The sequence below is a fragment of the Bufo gargarizans genome, chromosome 1 (assembly GCF_014858855.1).
Source record: "Bufo gargarizans isolate SCDJY-AF-19 chromosome 1, ASM1485885v1, whole genome shotgun sequence".
Lineage (NCBI taxonomy): Eukaryota > Metazoa > Chordata > Amphibia > Anura > Bufonidae > Bufo > Bufo gargarizans.
In genome coordinates this window covers 222,095,567-222,117,432 of record NC_058080.1, presented here as the reverse complement: position 1 = coordinate 222,117,432, position 21,866 = coordinate 222,095,567, and the positions used below count along the sequence as shown (strand labels likewise).

The window sequence follows — 21,866 nt, the reverse complement described above, 5'->3', positions numbered from 1 at the left end:
TGTGACCGGGGTAGACCACCTGCTTCGCAGGAGCCTACCTGCCTGGGAAGTAGTGGTGCAGGGGTTCACAGAGGCAGTGGCGGTAGCAGTCAGTCAGTGCGGACTGTTTGGGGGAAAATCACCTACTCAGTGACGTGGCAGTTTTTTGTTAAGCCGCTGAAGGAGGTTAACATGGCCATATGTAGAATATGTGGGCAGAAGGTGAAGCGTGGCCAGGGTGCCAATGTTGGCACCATGGCCCTGTGTCAACATATGCAGCCTCACCATAAAGTAGCCTGGGAGAACCGTGGCTCCGATGTGGTGGTCGAGCCTGCCGCAGCAACCGCTACATCACCCAGTGGCACCCACCCGGTTTCAGCCAGTCCAGGTTCCACCACCTCAGCCGAAGGGAGCTGTCTGTCATTCCCATCTTCTGCTGGTCCAGATGCTCCTTCTCCTTCTACTCCTTGTCACCGAAGTGACAGCAGTATGCGTGTATCATCCAACAGCGCAGAAGCTGAATGTGCTTTTGGCCAAGTTGCTGGTGCTACAGTCCCTCTCTTTCCAAGTGGTGGACTCTGCACATTTCAAAGAACTGATGGCTTGTGCCGAGCCGAGGCGGAGAGTCTCAAGCTGTCATTTCTTTGCGAAAAAGGCAGTACTAGCCCTGCACAAATAAGTAGAACAGAAGGTGGGCCAGTCCTTGAGCCTGTTGGTGTGAGCCAAAGTGCACGGCAGCGCCAACGTGTGGAGCTATAACTACGGTCAGGGACAATACATGTCCTTTATGGCCCACTGGGTGAATGTGGCTCCTGCACAGCCACATCAGCAACCTGGCCAGGTCACGCCGCTTCTGCCTCCAAGTTGTCACGCCGTTGGTCCTGCGACAATGTCCGCCTCTGCCTCCTCATCCTCCACCATGTCCTCAGCCTCCACTGCAGGGACAAGTCACAGTGCCCCTCCAGCAAACCCCATGTGCAGGGCACTGCGGTGTCACGCTGTTCTGCACCTTGTTTCCCTGGGCGAATGGAGTCACACAGGGGAGGAACTTCTCCTTGTCCTCCGTCAAGAAAACAAATTCTGGCTTTCTCCCAGACAACTCAAAATCAGAACCATGGTGACCGACAATGAAAAGAACATTGTGTCGGCGCTGCGTCAAGGAGGGCTGAGCAATGTGCCCTGCATGGCACACGTGTTCAATCTGGTTGTCAACCGGTCCCTGAAGTCTTCCACCCATCTGCAAGACATCCTAAAAATGGCCAGGAAACTTTGCATGCACTTGTACACTGCAAAGCACATCCTCCTTGAGCTACAGCGGCAGAACGGCATCCCCCAAAATAGGCCGCTATGCGACGTTCCCACCCATTGGAATTCCACCCTCCATATGTTGGACCGACTATACGAACAGAGAAAGGCCATAAACGATTTCTTGATGATCCAAATGGATAGGCGTACTCCCCTGTGTAACTTTCATGTCAGCCAGTGGCAGCTCATGCGTGACACCTGCCATTTGCTCAGGCTCTTTGAGGACAGCACGTTATTTGTCAGTCGCCAGGACTATGGAATGAACAACGTTATTCCACTGCTTCATGTCCTGGAAGAGATGGTGGTAGCAATGGTAGCTGGTCAGGGGACTGGAGACGTGGCGCCTAGATCTCACGGCCACATGAGCCCTGTGGGAGCTGAACTAGAGGACAAGGAGGGGGAGGAGGACATTGGAGCACAGGCAATGTGTAAAAAAATGGGTGTTCTTTCTACACAGGTGACAGGAGAGGTGGAGCAGGAGCAGCCAGAGGAGCTACAGGGTGATGAGGAAGACAAGACAGAGGGCCCAGACACACCGTGGCAGTATGCAGTGGAGATGGAGGCAGGGAGTCTCTCGCACAATTGGGCCGATGCATGCTCACTTGCTTGCGTAGTGACAGCCAAATTGTCACCATTCGGCAGAGGGATGACTTCTGGCTCTCCACCTTGTTGGACCCTCGCTACCGGTCCAAAATGGGGGCCTTTTTTTACACCCACTGAGAGAGACGACAAACTAAACTACTACAGAGACAACCTATGTAGTCAGTTGGCCACTGTTTATCTGTGCCATCGTCCATCCTCTATCTGGTCTGACCGGGGGGCCCTCTGCGCTCACGTTCAACTGCCATGGCTGCTGGGAGGGTTGATGTGGCAGGAGCAGTACCAGCTCCATCAGCAGCAGCCTGAGTCTACAGTCGCTGATGAGTAGCTTTTCTCACCCGTATAGTGAGGAAACTACTCACCAGCAGCAGGTAGACCTGGAGCAGGACCTGAACCAGCTAGGGTGGCATACTTGGACAGCACCGTGCCAACCCACATTGAAGATCCGCTGGACTACTGGACGGCCAAACTGGATTTCTGGCCGCAACTAGCATTGTTTGCCCTGGAAAAGCTGTCCTGCCCGGCCAATAATGTGGCATCAGAGCGAGTGTTTAGTGCGGCGGGGGCCATAGTTACCTCAAGGAGAACTCGCCAGTCCACCAAAAATGTGGAGAGACTGACCTTTGTCAAGATGAATCAGGCATGGATCAGCCAGGATTTCCACCCACCAATGCCTGATGCATCGGATTAGATCATCCATGCCGCCTCACCCAAACCTTGAAAAAAGAGACCGGTTTCTTCTGACTACCTGCCTTAGCTACTACTCTGATGCTGCCTCCCCCCTGATGCCACACATCTGATGACAAGTGCTCCTTCTTTCACCCACCTTTGTCAGTGGGTACTGGTATTGCCACCCAACGCTCCACTTTGTCACCACTTTGTGGTCTCCTGATACTGCTGCTGCTGCCATCTCCACACTATGTCACCTTGCGACTCTGTGGTATCCTGATGCTGCTGCTGCCATCTCCACACTGTCACCTTGCCACTCTGTTGTATTCTGATGCTGCTGCTGGCATCTCCACACTATGTCACCTTGCCACTCTGTGGTATACTGATGCTGCTGGCATCTCCACACTATGTCACCTTGCCACTCTGTGGTATCCTGATGCTGCTGCTGCCGCCATCTCCACACTATGTCACCTTGCCACTCTGTGGAATACTGATGCGGCTGCTGCCATATCCACACTATGTCACCTTGCCACTCTGTGGTAATCTCCTGATGCTGCTGCTGTCGCTACCTCCAGACTAAGTCATTGTGCCACTCGGTGGCCTCCTCATATTGCCACCACCTCCAGAATCTGTCATTGTACCACTCGGTGGCCTTCTCCTGATGCTCCCAACTCCAGACTGTGTCACTGTGCCACTCGGTGGCCTCCTCATACTGCTGCTAACTCCAGACTGTCATTTTGTCACTCAGTGGCCTTCTCCTGATGCTGCCAACTCCAGACTGTGTCATTGTGCCACTCGGTGGCCTACTAATACTGCTGCCACCTCAAGACTCTGTGATTGTGCCACTCGGTGGCCTTCTCCTGATGCTTCCACCTCCAGACTGTGTCATTGTGCCACTCGGTGTGCTCCTCATGCTGCCTTCACCTCACCACTATGTCATAGGTCCACTCTGTGGACTTCTCATGCTGTTCCCGGTCTCCCCACTTCATGACTGGTCCACAATTTAGACTTTTGGCCTGGGTGACATGATTTATTTGACCTTTCTTCTGATCTGTCAAAGGATGGAAATATGAGACGCACAACGGATCCTGTCTGTGTAGCAGCTGTAAGGCCTGTATGGTCCCATCAGAATTGGCTTATGATTTGGTAGCCAAAAGCAGGAGTTGGTACAAAACACAGAAGACATGCAAATATTACCTTCACGTGTCTGTTTAAGATCCACTGTTTTTTGGGGCATTAGCAAAACTGATGAATTATTGAGCAAATGCTGACCGAGGGAAGGCGTATGCTCCACAAACAGGGTCCGTTTTTTGTGGGTTATTGTTCTGACGGATCAGAGGAAGGGCAAATTAATCAGTGACGTCACAAAAACTTACTGCTGACACCCTCTCCACTCCGTCAGTGGGGCTCTACTTGTATAAGCGTTTAAAACAACCATAGATGTCCCTATTGCCAAAACCTAGTGTAACAAATTGTTGTGGCTTGTAAAGGGATCAACCAATTCAAATAACCCAGTACAAACTCCCAAGTATACCAAACAACAAAAACAAAAAATGGGGCTTGCAAAGTACCGATAAAAATTGTATTTTATTAGGTTACAATGTATAACAAAATATACCGTTAAAAAAGGGGGAAGTGACAGAACAGGCACCATCCTGGCACTACACACACTACAGAATTGTGTCATGAAATATCAATATTCCATAGGAATAAATACATATAATGATAAAAATTGATACTGGGGTCAGTCAATAGTGGCAAAAGACATAAGCAAATGCATAATATGGGGATATTGGCAGACTAAACATGTTATATGCGGACCAGTCCTGCAAAAGATCTAAACCAAATCTCCAAAGAGACAAAAATCTAAACCCGACTCACCCGAGATGCAGAGTGGTGTGTACCAGGATGGCGCTACCCTGACGCGTGTTTTGGTGTGCCTTCGTCCGGCGCCCAAATAAGTGAAGTGTGCAGTGATTCTAAGAGAGACGCCTGTCATCTGTATGACATATGAACAGTATTATTTCAATACCACAGCAGACTCCCTATGCGTGTTACTGCAAGGCACAGTGTTCTACACCACTATAAATGCTCTCTGCAGCCAGGAAATAGCCGTTTTTTTTAACTTAATTTGCCGCGAATAAATTTGGATCAAACCAAATTTTTCCCAAGAAGATTTGCTCATCTCTAGTTATAACATATTTTTACATCAGTTGGTGTACCTTTAATTGTATTAAAAATGATTTAATCAAAATGTCTTCTGCCTAATAAAAGAAGATAGTAAATTCATGAGAAATTCAGAGCAGGGGGAGGGCTATACTAGGTTTTAATATGGGACGATTAAATCTGCGTACACTCCTATTTTACATGTATGTAAGAAAACAAACTTAAATTATACAAACTTTGCGACAACTGCATTGAAAAGTGGTCTTCTAGGGGCTGGTCTTCTAAAAGAAGATGGGCAGTATGCAAAATATATGATGGAACTGAAAATAGGACATTTGTTCTGGATAAGGTTGTTGTCTTCTAAACAAAGTGATCTTTTTAGAAAGTTTTGACTAATTTTTTTTGTCCTCTGACGCCTTTTTTTTTCTATCCAACTATCCAAGGGCAAAATAAATTATATATAATTATTATATTATAATTAAATAAGGAATTCATGTTGATTTTTCTCTTAACTTCTGATAGATTCACAAATCTTGCCCAACTAAAAAAACACCCTAAAATGTTGCCTTGGATGAATTACCATAAATGTTCTGTATATTGTATCAGTGTCAACCTATTCTTTCACACAGATTCCCAGAGCCGAAACTCACAATACAAATGCCATTTGGTGATGCGCTCTACATTTCTGGGAGCTTGGGGAGAAGTTTATTGCTTGGCCCTGACGAAGTGCTCAACATACCTTTATGTCACCTGCTTTTAAAGATAAAGTCATAAAGAAGGATTTGTCAAATGTCATTACCATTACAGGTCCTGCCATTCCCAGTATAGCCTTCCAGGCACTGGCATCTTGGTCCATCTTGTGATAGCACACAGCGTGCATTGATATCGCACTGACTGTGCACACAGAGACTCTCATCTGTTTAGAGAACAAAGTTTTACAGCCTTACAAATCTGCCAAAGAAAGTATTACACACTGAACAGGTGCACCTACTATGTGACCTTTTAAAATCACTTTTTCAGGTCAGTATGGATTATTCTTAAAATACAATCATGACAACTAGTTATTAGAGTATATAGCTGTCTATAGTTTCCAACACGGGAAGATTTGACTAGATTAACAGTGTGAATCCCCAGCTCACAGCAAATACAATAACATGGATTCACTACTGTTTTTACATGCGTATATAAGCATGTCTTTGGTGTTACCAGTTACTAAGAGGAAAAAAATGTATATATATATATATATATATATATATATATATATACACATACACACACATTTTAAATTGACTTAAATAAGTTATACCCCATAAATATACTTTAGACTTAAATAAACGAATAATACAAATACAAAATTGTCAGAGTAATATACAACACTAAATATAATACAGAACATTACATACAAATGCATAAAAAAAATTGGTGTGCTTGAATATTCATATGAATTTATAGGATGAAGCAGATATAACAAGATATAAAAAAGCTAAACATTACTTTATTCAGACAGATACGACTGTATAATATGTTCTCGGTGAGATATATAATTCCCTTCACGTCCAAATTTTACCATGCACTGATTATTCGCTATTAACCCTTTCACAAAGTGACTGCATGCACACATGGAATCTTTAAACTCTGGTTAACATTCAATAAGAATATCTTTACGTTAAATAGATTTATAGATTTTACAGCAGTTCATTCACTCAAGCTAAGAAGGTCACGTCTGAGTTCTCTGTATTTCAGAACACACAGACAATATGGATTGTCCCATAAAAGTCATGCAGTTAGAGGACTCTTTTAAGTCTTCTAACACTTTCTGTAAAAACCCTTACAAAAATATAAGGGTTTTCTGCTGTCTTACATGCCACAATAGAAAAATAACACTGCAAGCATGATTGAAATTAAGTTAACATTTTAATTGCTGCATACAAATAGGAACCATATGATTTTCATTCATCAGACCACCAGCGATGTACTGTTCTCATCTGTGTGTAAACCCTCTTCATACAGTAATTTCAAGTCATTTTCATAATCACATACTAAGGTCCCTGAGAAGGAAACCCCAAGAAGCCCCATTTTCTATAAAACTCTCCCTGATTGCAAGTTGAATTATTACAGTATCTTCGCTTATAAACTGGCCATAGATCAGCTCCACTAAATACTGAATTACCAAAAAGAATATATATATAAATATATAAATGATAATTGGTAGACAGAAGGAATAAATAGCTGCTTGCCATGACATGTTTTGCGCTAGACACAGTAGTTCAAACAAAAGTGAAGCGGAAGTAAAATCCATGAAAATATGAAGAAAATCTATTTTGCAAAATAATGAATTTTTATGTTATTACATGTGTATTAGAAAACATATTCTAAATATAATACAAGCCCACATAACGTAATAGGGGTCAAGTACAAAGAGTCTTCTAGATGCCTTCCCATTAGAAAAGTCAAATTCTATACCAGGATTATTTTGGACTTCAGACTGACAGCTGACTGCCATTTTGCTAGCGCATGTCTGTGTTATTGAAAATGTAAAATATTTCATGCATTAGCCCAACTTTTCATTATTATTTTTTTTTATGTTTTTATCGATGTGTGCTCCATTTTTATAGTGACATTTTCCAGGTAGATAGATATGGAAAAATAGTTATCAGACAGACAGATAGATAGATAGATAAATAGATAGATAACATAGTTTATAAGGCTGAAAAAAGACATCTGTCCATCCAATTCAGCCTGTTATCCTGCAAGGTTGATCCAAAGAAAGTAAAACATTTAGAAAAATGTTTTCCTCATTTTAGGGGAATAAATTATTTGCAGACTCCAATCAGGCAATGAGAATAACCCCCTGGATCAACAACCCTTTTCCAGAATTCTAGTAACTATGCCCTGTAATATGATTACACTCCAGAAATTAACTCCTTTGAACTCACCATCACCACCTCATCAGGCAGAGAGTTCCATAGTCTCACTGCTCTTACTGTAAAGAATCCTCTTCTATGTTTGTGTACAAACCTTCTTCCTCTAGTGATAGTGGATGTCCCCTTTTCATGGCCACATATCCCATTGTTACAGATAGATAGATAGATAGATAGATAGATAGATAGATAGATAGATATGAGATACATAGATAGATATGAGATAGATAGATAGATAGATAGATAGATATGAGATAGATAGATATGAGATATAGATAGATATGAGATAGATAGATAGATAGATAGATAGATAGATAGATAGATATGAGATACATAGATAGATATGAGATAGATAGATAGATAGATAGATAGATAGATAGATAGATATGAGATACATAGATAGATATGAGATAGATAGATAGTATAGATAGATAGATAGATAGATAGATAGATAGATAGATAGATAGATACTGTAACCAGGTAAAAGTGACTGGTGAAAATAATTTCAAATCCAATTTACAAGAGAATTAGTTTGTCATAAACAATGAAATTACAAAACAAGAAATGAGAAACTAACAAAAAATTTCTAGAATAGCAAAACTAGAAGGATATCCATAACATGTATATGCCTATTCAGTAGTATGTATCTTACCTGACACCAGTATTTCAGTTGCCAGTGCATTGCTGGTGTGAGAATCATTAACTGTCGCATAAAAGATGGTAGTTAGTGGGCCGTGGAGGAAGGACTCATGGCGCTTTGTCTCATTGCCTACAGTTATGTATTTTCTAGGTTCAGGTATGCTGTCAGTAATGGCTGCAACACAGAAAACCGTCAAACTTCATCTTAAACTAATTACGCATTCATTATATCACACAGCTTTCTTATTATTGCTAGTATTATAAGGGGCATTATGAGTATAATAGGCTCAGCAGATAAATATAGACAGCTAGAAGTAGAATTAGGTTTTATTATAGTCAGGTGCCTGGTGGCCGATCCCATCATTTGGTGCATGTTTTGTTATAAGCAGAGACTAAGTTTAAACTGGAGGCTGAATAAAAGTGTTACACTTCTAACAAGCTAATGCATTTCACTTTGAACATGAGCCAGGCCTTAAGCCCAGGGCCTTTAAAGAAGATGAACGAGGACACTCCCTCAGAACACAGCGGGTGCCAAGCCAGGATATCTGGACACATCACAAGTATTCTCAGATTAGATAGTCAGCACAGTAAAGCTTCCATTATGCTACATCAAGGCATCTAAAGCAGTTCTCTTCCCCTTTTCCATTCTTTATGCCGCAGCCAGAAATACAATTCAATCCATGAAGGGTATCAAAACAAAGTGGATCTTCTAATTCCATCCTCCTAACACTATAAAAGATTACGACTGCAATGTAGTTATGAGTGCGTAGAAAAACAGTGACTCATATGTGCTTTATTGTCTATTTAGGGACAACGTGCAGAGCACCCATGGTGTAATGAAATGATAAGCCCGCCAAAGAAAACTCTTATAAATGATATACCTGAGTGCTCCGTGCAAATAAAGACATATTTGGGAGGAGATTACCTTAAGCCCTGGCTACCTGCTGTTGTTTCAGGGTATTAGCAGTATTTCCATGGCTCCATTTCATAAAGTCTGTATTAAGCAAATGACGAGCCTGCAGTCTGCTGCCATATTTCACCACTCTGACACCTTTTTATGAATGGAAAACTCTTCTTCCATAATGAGCTCAGTGTCAGCTGGCATGTCAACATTTTCCAGGTAGACTAGGACTAGGTTCACCCAGCAAAATCTGAAGGATCAGTGGCAGATCATCTGGTAGTGGAAACACTGCTAAATAGACTCAGGTATACCTCCTACTTCTCAGTGTTTACCCCTTTCCCATTGACGTCTATGGAAACAACCATCAAATCCACTTGAAAGAAGTCCTGTGCCATTACTAAAAAACACATGGTCGAGTTTTTGACATCAAAGTCAAGGGGAAGCTATTTATGGAGTTTTGAGACCATCTGAACGTCAGAGAAGGCAATTCTATATTGTACCCTGTGCTCCAGCTTTCTGCTTCTAGATAGGTTTTAGGCTGGGGCTACACGGTGATATCACAGCAAGTCTCCAAAAAGTTGCGCTGCCAAAAAACTTGATGTCGTGAGACTATTCTAGAGCTGGGATTTGGTTGTGAAAACACCACCAAATCTCAGAAATGTCACAATTCTACTGAGGCCTATGGTGTCAAACTTACATGTGACTTTGGACCAAGAAATCAACAGTGGCATGTCACGTGTGGCATTGTTAACTAATCATTAGATGCAATGTCACGTGATACTGCGTAGCCCCAGCCTATGGGTTGAGATGGTAGGTTTTTACAGTATCTGCTAAAAGTGTTCAATACTCATTAGGTGACTGATTGATAATTTATTAGGCAATCGCTTAAAGGGGTTTTTCCATCTCAGACAATGGGGGCATATCACTAGGATATGCCCCCATTGTCTGATAGGTGCAGGCCTTACCTCTGAGACCCGCATCTACAATGAGAACGGAGCGGGGAAATGAACGGAGGGCGCACTGCGCATGCGCAGCCACCCTTCATTCATTTCTTTGGGGCGGCTGGCTATTTTCGTCTGCCCTATAAAAATAAATAGGAGCAGGGGCCGCGCGTGCGCGTTGCACTCCTATTCACTTCTATGGGAGCAGCGCTTGGTGGTGGACGGGGTCCTACAGCCACAGCTCTCCCTGCTCCGTTCTCCTTCTAGGTGTGGGTCCCAGAGGTGGGACCCGCACTTATCAGACAATGGTGGCATATCCTAGCGATATGCCCCCATTGTAAGTGATGGGAAAACCCCTTTCAATAATAATTCCTCAAATGGAGTCTTGTTATCGGAATCACTCCATTTACAAGCAGAAACATTTAAATCATAACCTGCAGAGCTTTCAAGAATTTTAAATTACCCACTGTTGTCCTTTATAACTGGTGAGCAGATGACACCTCACCTGTATATTGTGAGTGACACTAGGCAACGTGACAACGGGAACTGAATGAATAGTATTGGCCGTGCAATAATACAGTTCTTACTTTTAGACATACGACAACTAATGATCGCTTTCAATGTCTAATCCACTGATCTTTTTTGAGAGTAAAGACTCACATCTCTCGTTGCCTACAGGGCCATAATGAGGCACCTATAGAAAACTGTATACCCATGTTTCTAGGAAGAATAACTCTCCACATTCACATGCTTTACACTGAGTTCAATGGAAAATAAAAATAAAAATCAGAAAAATATGTCCCTCTAAAAAAAACGTTGTTTTCATACATTTATTTAAAAACTTCGGCTGCATTTTTTATCTTTATTCTCTATTATATTGCTGGAGAAGGCATTAGACAATTACAAAAATAAATGTTAGTTGACTTTTTCTGTGGTTTTCAATGGCTTTTGTCACAAGATATCACTGTGATATGTGTTTCAAAGTCAAGTTTAGTCCAATGCCTTCCTTTCATTAAACGGAACCTGTCACCTTGAAAATGCAGTGTAATCTGCAGGCAGCGTGTTATAGAGCCAGAGGAGAATAACCGAATGATATATGGTTTTGTGGTAATAATCTAGTAAAACTTCCATTTTATTTATTTAAATCTCTCCTCATTCTGGGCTTTGAAGTCCAGGAGTCGGTCCTATCAGTGATAGACAGCTATCTCTGTATACACAGTCATAGCGGGAAGGCTGTCAGTCACTGATAGGACCGTCTCCTGGACTTCAAAGCCCAGAATGGGCAGGAATATAAATATAGAATATAAGTTATTCTGGATCTTTTTCCATTAAAATATACCTCAATCTTCTCAGCTCCTCTTGCTCTATAACATGCTGTCTGTAGCTGACATGACAGGTTCCTCAAAATTCAAATCAGATTTCTGATTCAGGCTGTGCTAGATCTAAAGTAATCTTGAATACAAATCTACAATGAGAATGTAGAAAAATGGCATATATCTCCTGTTGAGATGTTCATAATTCACTTAAAGTTTCTGAGGTTCTAGGCGTAGATGTGGCCATATGATACCATGTGGTGTATTGGATGGGCTCCCCTTCCTATGAATCCAGTATGCCTCCATTTGCCGGCAGTATAAACCATAGGTTCGTGTTACGTTCTGCTGTGTATAGAATCTCTAGCTTTCTGCAGCTAAAATAGAGGCTTCATATGTCTTTTTGGATATTATGCTACTGACTGCCCTTTCCTGCACATGTGCAGCTTCCAACCTTTGAAATATTGCAGAGTAGTTTCGGATTTATGCGCACCTCTTAACTGGCACTGCGTACCTCAGGAAGAACTTTGTTGGAACTGGTGTACTAAGATTTTTTGCCTCCAGCTTGTATGGAAGTGTTGGGTCATCATATTCAAGTAAAGATGTTTTAGCTGCACTGCTGTGAATCATGCCGCACCTCACCATCAAGGGCACCCCATCTGCCAGGAGACTCCAACCAGGGTGCTCCTAGGTGGAAACAACTACTGCTCCTACCTGCGGCCCTCTCATCACTGTGCCCTGGGAGTGAGGAAGGATGGCCCAGTTACCATGTGTACTGCAACAACTTCTACCACCCTCATCCCACCCTCATCTTTGCTCTTCCCGTCATGAAACCATGTCAATGGATCAACTGCATACATTAAAGTATATATGTTCTGCACACTCTTGACAGCAAGTATTATGCAGCATATGAGTAGCTGTCAGGACTATATGAAAGGGTTATCCACATCCACAGGATAAGTGAGAAGTGTCTGATCAGTGGGGTCTGCACAAGATCATAAGAATGGGGGTCCTGTGTCCCCTGTATGAATGGAGTGCTGGTACCGTCAAGCCCACACCCATTTATTCTTCTGCTGCTTTTTACACTGCCTGTAGCTGGAATATCACAGGCACTCTACTAAACCTGAACAATATGAATTTCATTTGATCTTTTATACAGGTTTTTCATCCTCTTTTCAGTGCGGCTTGTGATTTGGCACCTTTTCAAATTCAATATTTTCCTTTAGTGAAAAGAAGACTAATATTCCAGAGGCATCTGAAATATGCCATAGATAAGCACAGTAAGGACCTGCCGCTTGCTCAGGTCATATATCACAATGGCTCACAACAGCTTTGTACACAGTGTCCTAATACTGACTCTCTAATATGAAAATAGACACTGGACTTGCAGTTAGTAATACAGTACTCGGGTTTATCAGTGTTGTCATATTTATGAGTACTGTAGTCCCTGATTAGATAACGCAACTATTTAAGACAACATGGTGTCATGACACGACCCTCCTAGCATAATTATGTTGTCATGTGTCATGTTTATGGGGTCAGCGTGTTTTCCAAATTGCCTTAAAAAAGTTTGTGGCCAGTGGTAATAACGCCTTCTGTCTTTGTTATCGCTCTTGCCTCTAGTTACTACTTAAATAGGGAACATGAATGACATGATGACAATGAGGATTACTGGGGCTTCTGCCATCCCATCCTTCCCCCCAGCTGTTGTTAGAGTCTGCCTGTAATTCCACTGTTAGTAATAGGACAACAGCCTAAAGTTGAGGACAGCAGTCTGGAATGTAGAAACTCGAGACCTCGTCACAGTTATCTGTCCAGGCTGAGAAATCTACTAAAGAATACTGTCATTTGATGGATTATTTGCATTGAGAAGAAACAATAATGTCCTCAGCGGGATGTGGTTCTGCAGTTTAGGCTTGGGTTTCTTCCAATTTATTTTGTGTCACTCCACGTGTACATATACTGTATAAATATAAATTAGCATAGACAAATAGATGGAATGAGATATAAAATATTTTATGAAATGTATTGTGAATTGTGGGATACTGATGTGGCTATGTTTTGTCACAACCATAAAATCTAATCTGTATTGTAAAAATACCTGATTTGAATTGAAAATGTTTTAACTTTTACCAACTATCAGGTCTCTGGAGGGTCCACAAATTTAGGGAGTAATTCTAGCTGAGGTATAAAGGCAATTCATGCAAACAATATTATTAAAAAGAAATGTCCAAATTTACAATGGGTCCTATTCTGTATTCTCTTAATCCCTTTTCTGGAAAGAGGAAGATAAGGACCACTTAATGGTGCATAGGGTGTTTGCTACTTTAATTTTACCCAATGGGAAATTGTATCTGCTGGTTTCTTCCTAGCACAAGCTGGACAGAGGGACACGGTCAGCCTGTGATTGCTCTTCTACATCCTAATGTTGGAATTAAAGAAGCATCCAGCATGAAATATTCACCCCATTGATCATTAAGAAAGGAGTTTATGTTCTCCCTGTTGTTGGCCCAAAGCCAGACCAAAGTGAGAGGCGATGGACAATAGCCTATATGGGATATATAGGAAAAACTCTTTATATATTCCTACAGAGGCTGTGTGTGACAGAAACATGGATCATCTCTTCCTACTTTGGTTTAAAAAGTCAGACAGCACACCAATTTTTGTTATGATTGATTAGTCTTTATTTAGCAGGACATGGTGGTACACTGAACAATGTTTCGGGCAAATTGAATGCCCTTCATCAGGCAAGCGTGCGTTCACTTGTTCAGTGTACCACCATGTCCGGCTAAATAAAGACTAATCAAGCATAACAAAAATTGGTGTGCTGTCTGAATTGTTTAATACAAATTGAGTTCCAAGAGGTGGAGCCAGGAACACACCCTTGACGAGCACCCACATCAGCCAGAATAGATAGAGTGATGTGATCACCTTGGATTACTATATTGAAGTTTTCCTACTTTGGTTTGACTTCAGGACAGTAATAAGGGGTATGAAACTTCCACCAATCAGATATTCCATACTCTAAATATTCCAAAATTTAGCTGGAGTTAAAAGTTTCTACCAGAAGGTAGACCTATGTAGCATACTTAGATACCAGCAATGTTATGCTGTTGCCAATATGAGATAAGGAAAAAGAAAGTCTAATGGCAGAAAATACAAAAATCTTATGTGATGATTGTTCCTCTACTGAGCACAGATTAAGTCAGTACATTAACAATGTAGGAATATTTAGCAATGATGTCACTAGTTCATTTGTGTTAAATTCCCTTGTGAAAGCATAATCTCATAAATAGTCCGGCGTGTCAAGGTGAGACACTTTCTGTAGCTTATGGTTTTGGTTTATTTTTTTGTAGATAATGACTTTGACGGATCATGGTATACATAGACAGAATTCTTGTCTAAAAATAGATTCTTATAAGTGCACTTTCTGAGCGGTTTTCCAATGGTAAAGGAATCTTATTGAAAGCAACCCTTGGAATCCTGTATAGAATGCTGCTTTTCTAGAAAAGGACTGGCATGAGAAGCTATATATCCTCACTTTGCACAAAGATCATCCTTTGGCCTCATGTATACTGTACGACATCACCTCAAAGATCGTACCATGCCATTATAAGCTCTTTTGATGGGTCCTTAAAGTGTGGCTTTATCTTTGTTTTCTACCGCATATTAAGAATTTGTATAAATAGTTTTCAGAATAATTTCATGTTCAAAGTAAAAGGGAAGAGAAGGCATATTGAAATCAGTTCGATGTCAGCCCAACAGCAGATAAATTCTGACTTGGAAGCCTACTGTCTATTACCTGTAGGGAGTCTCTGTTCGGCATCCTGGTGGAGGTGGTTCTCAGTTGTAGGAGGCAATCTCTAAGATGTAAAACCACAGCACTCAAGGATTGTGATGCAAATACATTTGTCTTTATTCAAATATGACCATTAGAGGGCTAACAGTAGTATTTCGGTCCATCCCAGATCTTGGTCATGGCCGATTAGTGTCTCCGAGATGATCTACTCTGCTAGTCTACAGCTGCTCGAGCTCCTTCTAATCGGTCTTGACCAAGGTCCAGGATGGACCAAGACATTAGAATCAGCCCTCTTATGGTCATATTTGGAGCTCTCTGAATAAACACAAATTTATTTGCATCACAATCCTTAAGTGCTGTTGTTTCACTAATTTTACTATTACCTGAGATATATTTACCTAATACTATATATAGGACTTGGTTCACTAAGGTTAATTTAATACACAAAGTTTAGGTCAAGTTTTCCAGGCATTTAATGCCAGGCAGTTTTTAATCGATAAAATGCAGCGGTCAAATGCTTGCTGGTGGTCAGCAGAAGACTACAAAGTTCAATACATGCACTCCAACACATTTCTGAAACGCTCTAATGGAAAACATTTTTGTTGCCTGTAAAACCAATTACAGTGCAGTTTTCATTTTTAACAGCACTTTAGGAAATTAAGATGTGCTGTGATTGGTTGTTAGAGGTAACAAAGACCGTTTTCTTTTAGATATTTTCATAAAGGTTCACCAATGTGTTTTTTCATTTGCAACATTGTAAGGGGAGGGGGCCCTTTTGGCCGTTTGGCAATTTCTCCAAGCCAAGCTAGTCGAACTAATCTACACTGATGTTAGCGCTATAATAATAAATGATGTCTAATGATGTTACATATATTATCCATTCTATTTTGCTGAGTTACATTCCATAACTATGCAAATTTATATGCTATTCCAATTGTTAAACTGGGCATATCAATGACCCATATTTCCATGTGTTCCATTACTTTTATTTCACTGGCAAATTCTCTTTAATACCTATGTGATCAAAAGATGGATGTAGTCATGATGAAATAAAGTGTTCATATATCTATAAAGATTACCTAGCTTGGCCAAAGGGTGTATGACCACAAGTGCGGAAGGCCTCTTCATATCGCCCTGTACACGTACCCAGCTCTTTGCCTTCCTTTTGTTCATTCTTATTATAGATGGCTGCAGCCAGTCAGTCAACCATATGTGATCTTCAAATACTGCTATACCAAAAGGATGGCCTACAAAATATATATATTTTTCATAATGTAAAAGTAAAGCAACCTACTATGTAATGTGAACATACAGAAGTTCAGTAAAATACTGATACATACATAGAAATAAACACAATATGATCACATGTTGGACATTAAAGGAGTTGTTTCAAGGCTCGCTTTTATCTTGAAGACCACTTTGTTTTCCATTGACTATGCAGCCTTAGTAAAAAAGCTATGTGCAGCCAATGGTGTGGCACTTTCCTAGGGAAGTTGCCACTTCTTTCTATCAGAGGAGGTCACACCAATTGAACCCCAAACAGTCTAACATTGGTGGGATATCCTTGTGATGTGAAATCTTTGTTGGTGCTGAGACAACCCTTTAATCAATTACAAAGTGTAGTTTAACCTTCAGGGAACCTACACAAATTAGAGTGTAGCATATGGTAACTAGAAGTTGTCTAATAGCTAATAGGAAATCCACTGGGAGATGTAACTCTCCATGTCTTCCCCGTGGAATAGTAGACTTAACTTCTAATTAGATAATATGGAAAGGCAATTGCTATTTATCTTTTTGTATAGTGTATTGTATCTGTGTAGGTCCACCTGAGGCAAATCATTTATTCTCAAGAAAGTATATTACCCCAAAACCTCACCTACATCATTCTGCGAAAGGAGGAATCGGTTTGATCCATCCAAATCAGAAGATTCAACAGCAGATCTCTTGGTATCGCACCAATACAGCTTATTTGTGAGGGTGTCCACAGTAATCCCACTAGGCCACGCTAAATTACTGCTGATCACAACCATCCTTTCATGACCATCTAGACTGGAGCTTCCTATATATGGATTGGGCCCAATATCTGTCCAAAATAATCTCCTTAAGAGTAAGAAATGATAAATCAGTGTGGTCTTATAAAACAATACTAGAAAACACAACATTAACACCTAGAGACTACGGTATATACTGTGATGCATGTATTAGTAGTTGTCCTAGGCACCAGTTTTGGTGAAGCTTCATGTTCTAAGCAAAACTGGATGAAATAAGAGGCATAGTTTGGGCTTGTAGACTTTAATAATAATAATACAGTTGTATAGATGAATAGATTACTAGAAAGTTTTATTGGAAATAATTCTGCAAAACTTAATTCATGCATTTAAATCTCTGCTTGTTCTAAGCTCAGTATCCAAGTAGGCAGTGTTATCAGTGATTGACAGCTATCTATGTATACACATTTATACATGAACCGGATGCATAGCTACTGAACTCAGAAACAGCAAAGATTTAAATTCATAATTGACATGTTTTGCTGAAGCCTTTCCTATTAAACTATATATCAGCTCAGCTCCTCCTGCTCTATAACATGCTGCCTGCAGACTAACAGCATTTTCATGATGACATGTTCTCTTTAAGGTGATTGAGGACACTTCCATCAGAAAGGGGTATTGTTTTAAACTCGATATTCATAGGGAACAATTTCACACAATATTTGGCTGTTGTTCTTTTTCACTTTGGCAGTACAAAGGAAAATTAAATACAAAATATTATCCTTCAATAGCAGTCAGTATAAATTATTAAACCTCTTAAGTAGTTAACTTATCCCCTGTCAATTTACAGCTGCTTTGAGCTTTGCAAGGTAATCCTTATTATAATAGTAGTTGTGGAATTGGGATAACAGTATGACATCTCTATTGTTCTCTTGATAGGCATACATAAAAATGCCCTCATTTAATGGTGGACCATGCCCGTGGACACAATCACCAGAATACTCACCCCTGCTAGCCTGTTGTATTGCCAGCAGCCCTATGCTCCTTCCCAGTGGTTTCAGCCAATTGAGTGTGTGTTCTACATGGCTCACACTGTAGGCCTCCCCGCCACAGCCTCCTACTTTCTGCATCTATCGGGCACACACACTCTAACTTGCTCTAAAAGAGTCAATATGCAGTTCACCTAATTGGTCTTCAGTCAATGGGGGATTTCCATTGGTTTTTAGGGCACCTTTCCCTATGGGAAAGTTCCTGAGCAAAAAGGTGTTAGCTTGTCTAGTCCTGCAAGAGTGTGCTACTGTGTTATCTTGACCTCTGCCAGTTTACCAAATTGACCCTGTGCTGCCTGCCCTGACTCCTACCTAACTTTCCTGTGGCACCTGCCCAGCCCTTCTGCCTGTTTACCGGACTGAACAAACTCAGCCTGCCCTGGCCTTATTTTGTCCTATAATCTCTCTGCTGTCTGTTCCCTAGCTTCCTGGCACCAGTGTATCTTGACCCACCCTGACTACTTCAAGAGGTAGCGACCAGTTCCCCGTAGCAGAGTCCAGATCCCTGAACATGGTTCAGTGTTAAGACAAGGGGGGCACTTAGATAATGCCCTTAGGAGTAGCCAGCCCTAAGTCTAATCCGTTCAGTGACATAGCGGTTCCACACCTACTGTGTTATACCACAGAACAGCACTGCATTGATTAATGTAATGAGTGAGACTCTAATTGAGTCACTACAGAGGAGCTCTATTTGGTTGCAGTGATGGTCTCACTAAGAGAGTTATCTGAGGTTGTTGCAATGGTAAAAGTCCAAACAAACAGGATGTTAAAGAGAACCCGTCATTACAAAATGCAGTGCAATGTGCAGGAAACATGTTACAGAGCAGGAGGAGCTGGTCATATATATATATATATATATATATATATATATATATATAAAAATCTCTGCCATTACTGCACTTAAGACCACCCCTGTGTACAGCTGTCAGTAACTGACAGCTATCTCTGTATGCACATATACACAGAGAATGCTACCAATTACTGATAGCACTTCCCCATATATAACTATCAGTGACTGACAGCTATCTCTGTATACACACTTACACAGAGAATGCTATCAATCACTGATAACACCTCTGCTGTGTACAACTATCAGTGACTGACAGCTATCTCTGTATGCACATATACACAGAGAATGCTACCAATTACTGATAGCACTTCCCCATATATAACTATCAGTGACTGACAGCTATCTCTGTATACACACTTACACAGAGAATGCTACCATAACACCTACCCATGTACAACTGAAGTAAGAAAGAGCAGAGATTAAAATGTTTTAATTGCAAGTTTAACTAAATCTTTTCCCTCAAAACTATATATCAATCTTCTCATCTCCTGCTCTATAACATGCTGCCTGCAGATTTCACTTCATTTTGTGATGACACATCATTTTTAAAGAGCCAGGACAGGAAGTAGAATATATGAGTGTGGGAGTCATGGAAGCAGCATACCTTATTCTGTTACGCTGTTTATGTAGCTCCTTTTCACTTCATTGGGAGTTACGGAAACAGCGGAGACCGGCTTGCTCACCTGTTTCCTTAAACTGGCCAACTATAACCAGCACTTAGTCCGGTCTCACCATGGAAACAGTGAGAGGGGACAACCCCTATAAGCCAGATTTATCAAATGCAACTTTTTATTGTCACAAAAATTGTTGCAATCTGATTCTATTAAAGAGTGTTGTAGAAAATAGAGTAAAATTTCAAGACAAAGACAGTGTTAGGCTACTTTCACATTAGCGTTAGCAGGGTCCGGCAGGCTGTTCCAGCAGGGAAACATCCTGCCTGATCCGTACTAACGCTAGCCCATGTGTGCTGCTGGAAGTCCGCTCCAGCCCCATTCACTATAATGGGGACAAGCAGAGAGGCGGCCGGACAAAACCTTTAGCATGCTGCAGTTTTTGCTCGGCCGTCTCTTGGCATGTTTGCCGTGCTGCGGCCGCATATCCTGTCCGTCCCCATTATACTGAATGGGGCCGGTGCGGACTTCCGGTGGCACACATGGGCTAGTGTTAGTACGGATCTGGCAGGCTGTTCCCCTGCCAGTCCCTGCTAGCGCTAATATAAAAATGTATGGCAACGCAGACTCCACTCATGAGAAATCTTGCATATTGTTTCTTACCCAGCACCTGGATGAACACAAATTCCTCTTGGCTCATGTACATTTTTCTTCACAATTATTTTCCGGTTTCTTCCACTTAAATCACTAATTTCTATGCAGGATTTTCTGTTTTTAAAAAAATGTGAAAGCTAAAAAATAAGTAATGAGTTTGAAAACAACATTTACTGTATACAGGTGAAACTCGAAAAATTAGAGAATCGTGCAAAGTTCATTTATTTCAGTAATGCAACTTAAAAGGTGAAACTAACATATGAGACAGACTCATTACATGCAAAGCGAGATATTTCAGGCCTTTATTTGTTATAATTTGGATGATTATGGCTTATAGCTTATGAAACCCCAAAGTCACAATCTCAGGTCCCCTTTGCTCAGGGGGTATGGATTAAATAGATGACTAGAGTGTGACACTTTGAGCCTAGAATAGTGAACCTTTTCACAAAATTCTAATTTTAAGCTGCATTAATGCAATTCCTTTTAATTTCCATTACTGAAGTAAATGGACTTTATTCTAGTTTTTCGAGTTTCACCTGTATGTGTACAAAAGTTTCTATTCTACTAATACTCCATTCAAAACAATTTTTTTTTTTTAAAGTTAGATCAGTTACAAAAAAAGCACAAATACCCAACACAGCTGTCACACGCTCAGCTGGATTGTTTTTCAGTTTCCATTCTTCTGACTGCAGTAGTTGCCAGTTTACACTGAATAGCTGGTTGCACAACATTTTTGCTGCGACCATTGAAATTAAATACTTGTAGTTGTATATTTTATTAATTAATCAAATTAGCTCATCTGGCATACTATACAGTATTTGCCTCAACTCCACAGTAATGATAGACACATTGAGGTTCATGCTGGATGATAAATTTGGAACACCTTTATAGACACATTTACCCAATGTTATACCACTTATTGGTTGGTGTGCTTTGTGCCATGTCCGTTTACCATCAAGTCACACATCCTAGTTGGGTGAGGCACAGAAAATGTATATATAGTAAAAGTACTTAAAAGTAAAAGTTTACAGAAAATCCTACAGTATAATGTACTGTATATCCTGTAGGTGTAAGGGCTTGTGTTTTAGACTTATGGGTGTGAGTAGCTACTGATTTCTGCAGACATCATCATGGGAAATATCTAAAGCTCTGCTAGGTCATCACTGAATGACATGGCCACAGGAACAAGTATGGTTTCCTCTGTTTGTTTCTTTCTCTTAATATGTACGAGCTTTACATTGCGGATTTTATCCAACAAGAGCCAGAAAGAGTGTGACAATGAGGATGGGGGCACTATAGGAATGAACATGGTGTAGTCATTAGAAATCTGGTAGACCATGGCTGACCTTGAATAAATAGATATTCACTGGTCTGGCAGAAAAAGACAAACAATTCACAAACTTACGTTCTGGAGGAAGACTACATTTTTAGATGGAAATGCAGTGGCTCACTCTACAGTACTAACTGCAGCACAATACAGCCTC

General features: G+C 41.0%; 1 protein-coding gene across 2 annotated transcripts in view; it reads right to left on the bottom strand.

Moving 5' to 3' along the window:
* EGF (epidermal growth factor) overlaps positions 1-21,866 on the bottom strand; it is a 163,516-nt gene that overhangs the window by 38,644 nt on the left and 103,006 nt on the right. For both annotated transcript variants that reach the window (XR_006386790.1, XM_044268240.1), the window contains exons 12-16: positions 20,392-20,496; positions 17,107-17,330; positions 16,310-16,477; positions 8,293-8,454; positions 5,519-5,635 (exon numbers count right to left, since the gene is read on the bottom strand). Coding sequence is in view for 1 of the 2 variants with exons in the window: in XM_044268240.1 (XP_044124175.1) it covers positions 5,519-5,635; positions 8,293-8,454; positions 16,310-16,477; positions 17,107-17,330; positions 20,392-20,496 (776 nt within the window). In the remaining variant the exon portion in view is untranslated. The remainder of the gene's footprint in view (positions 1-5,518; positions 5,636-8,292; positions 8,455-16,309; positions 16,478-17,106; positions 17,331-20,391; positions 20,497-21,866) is intronic.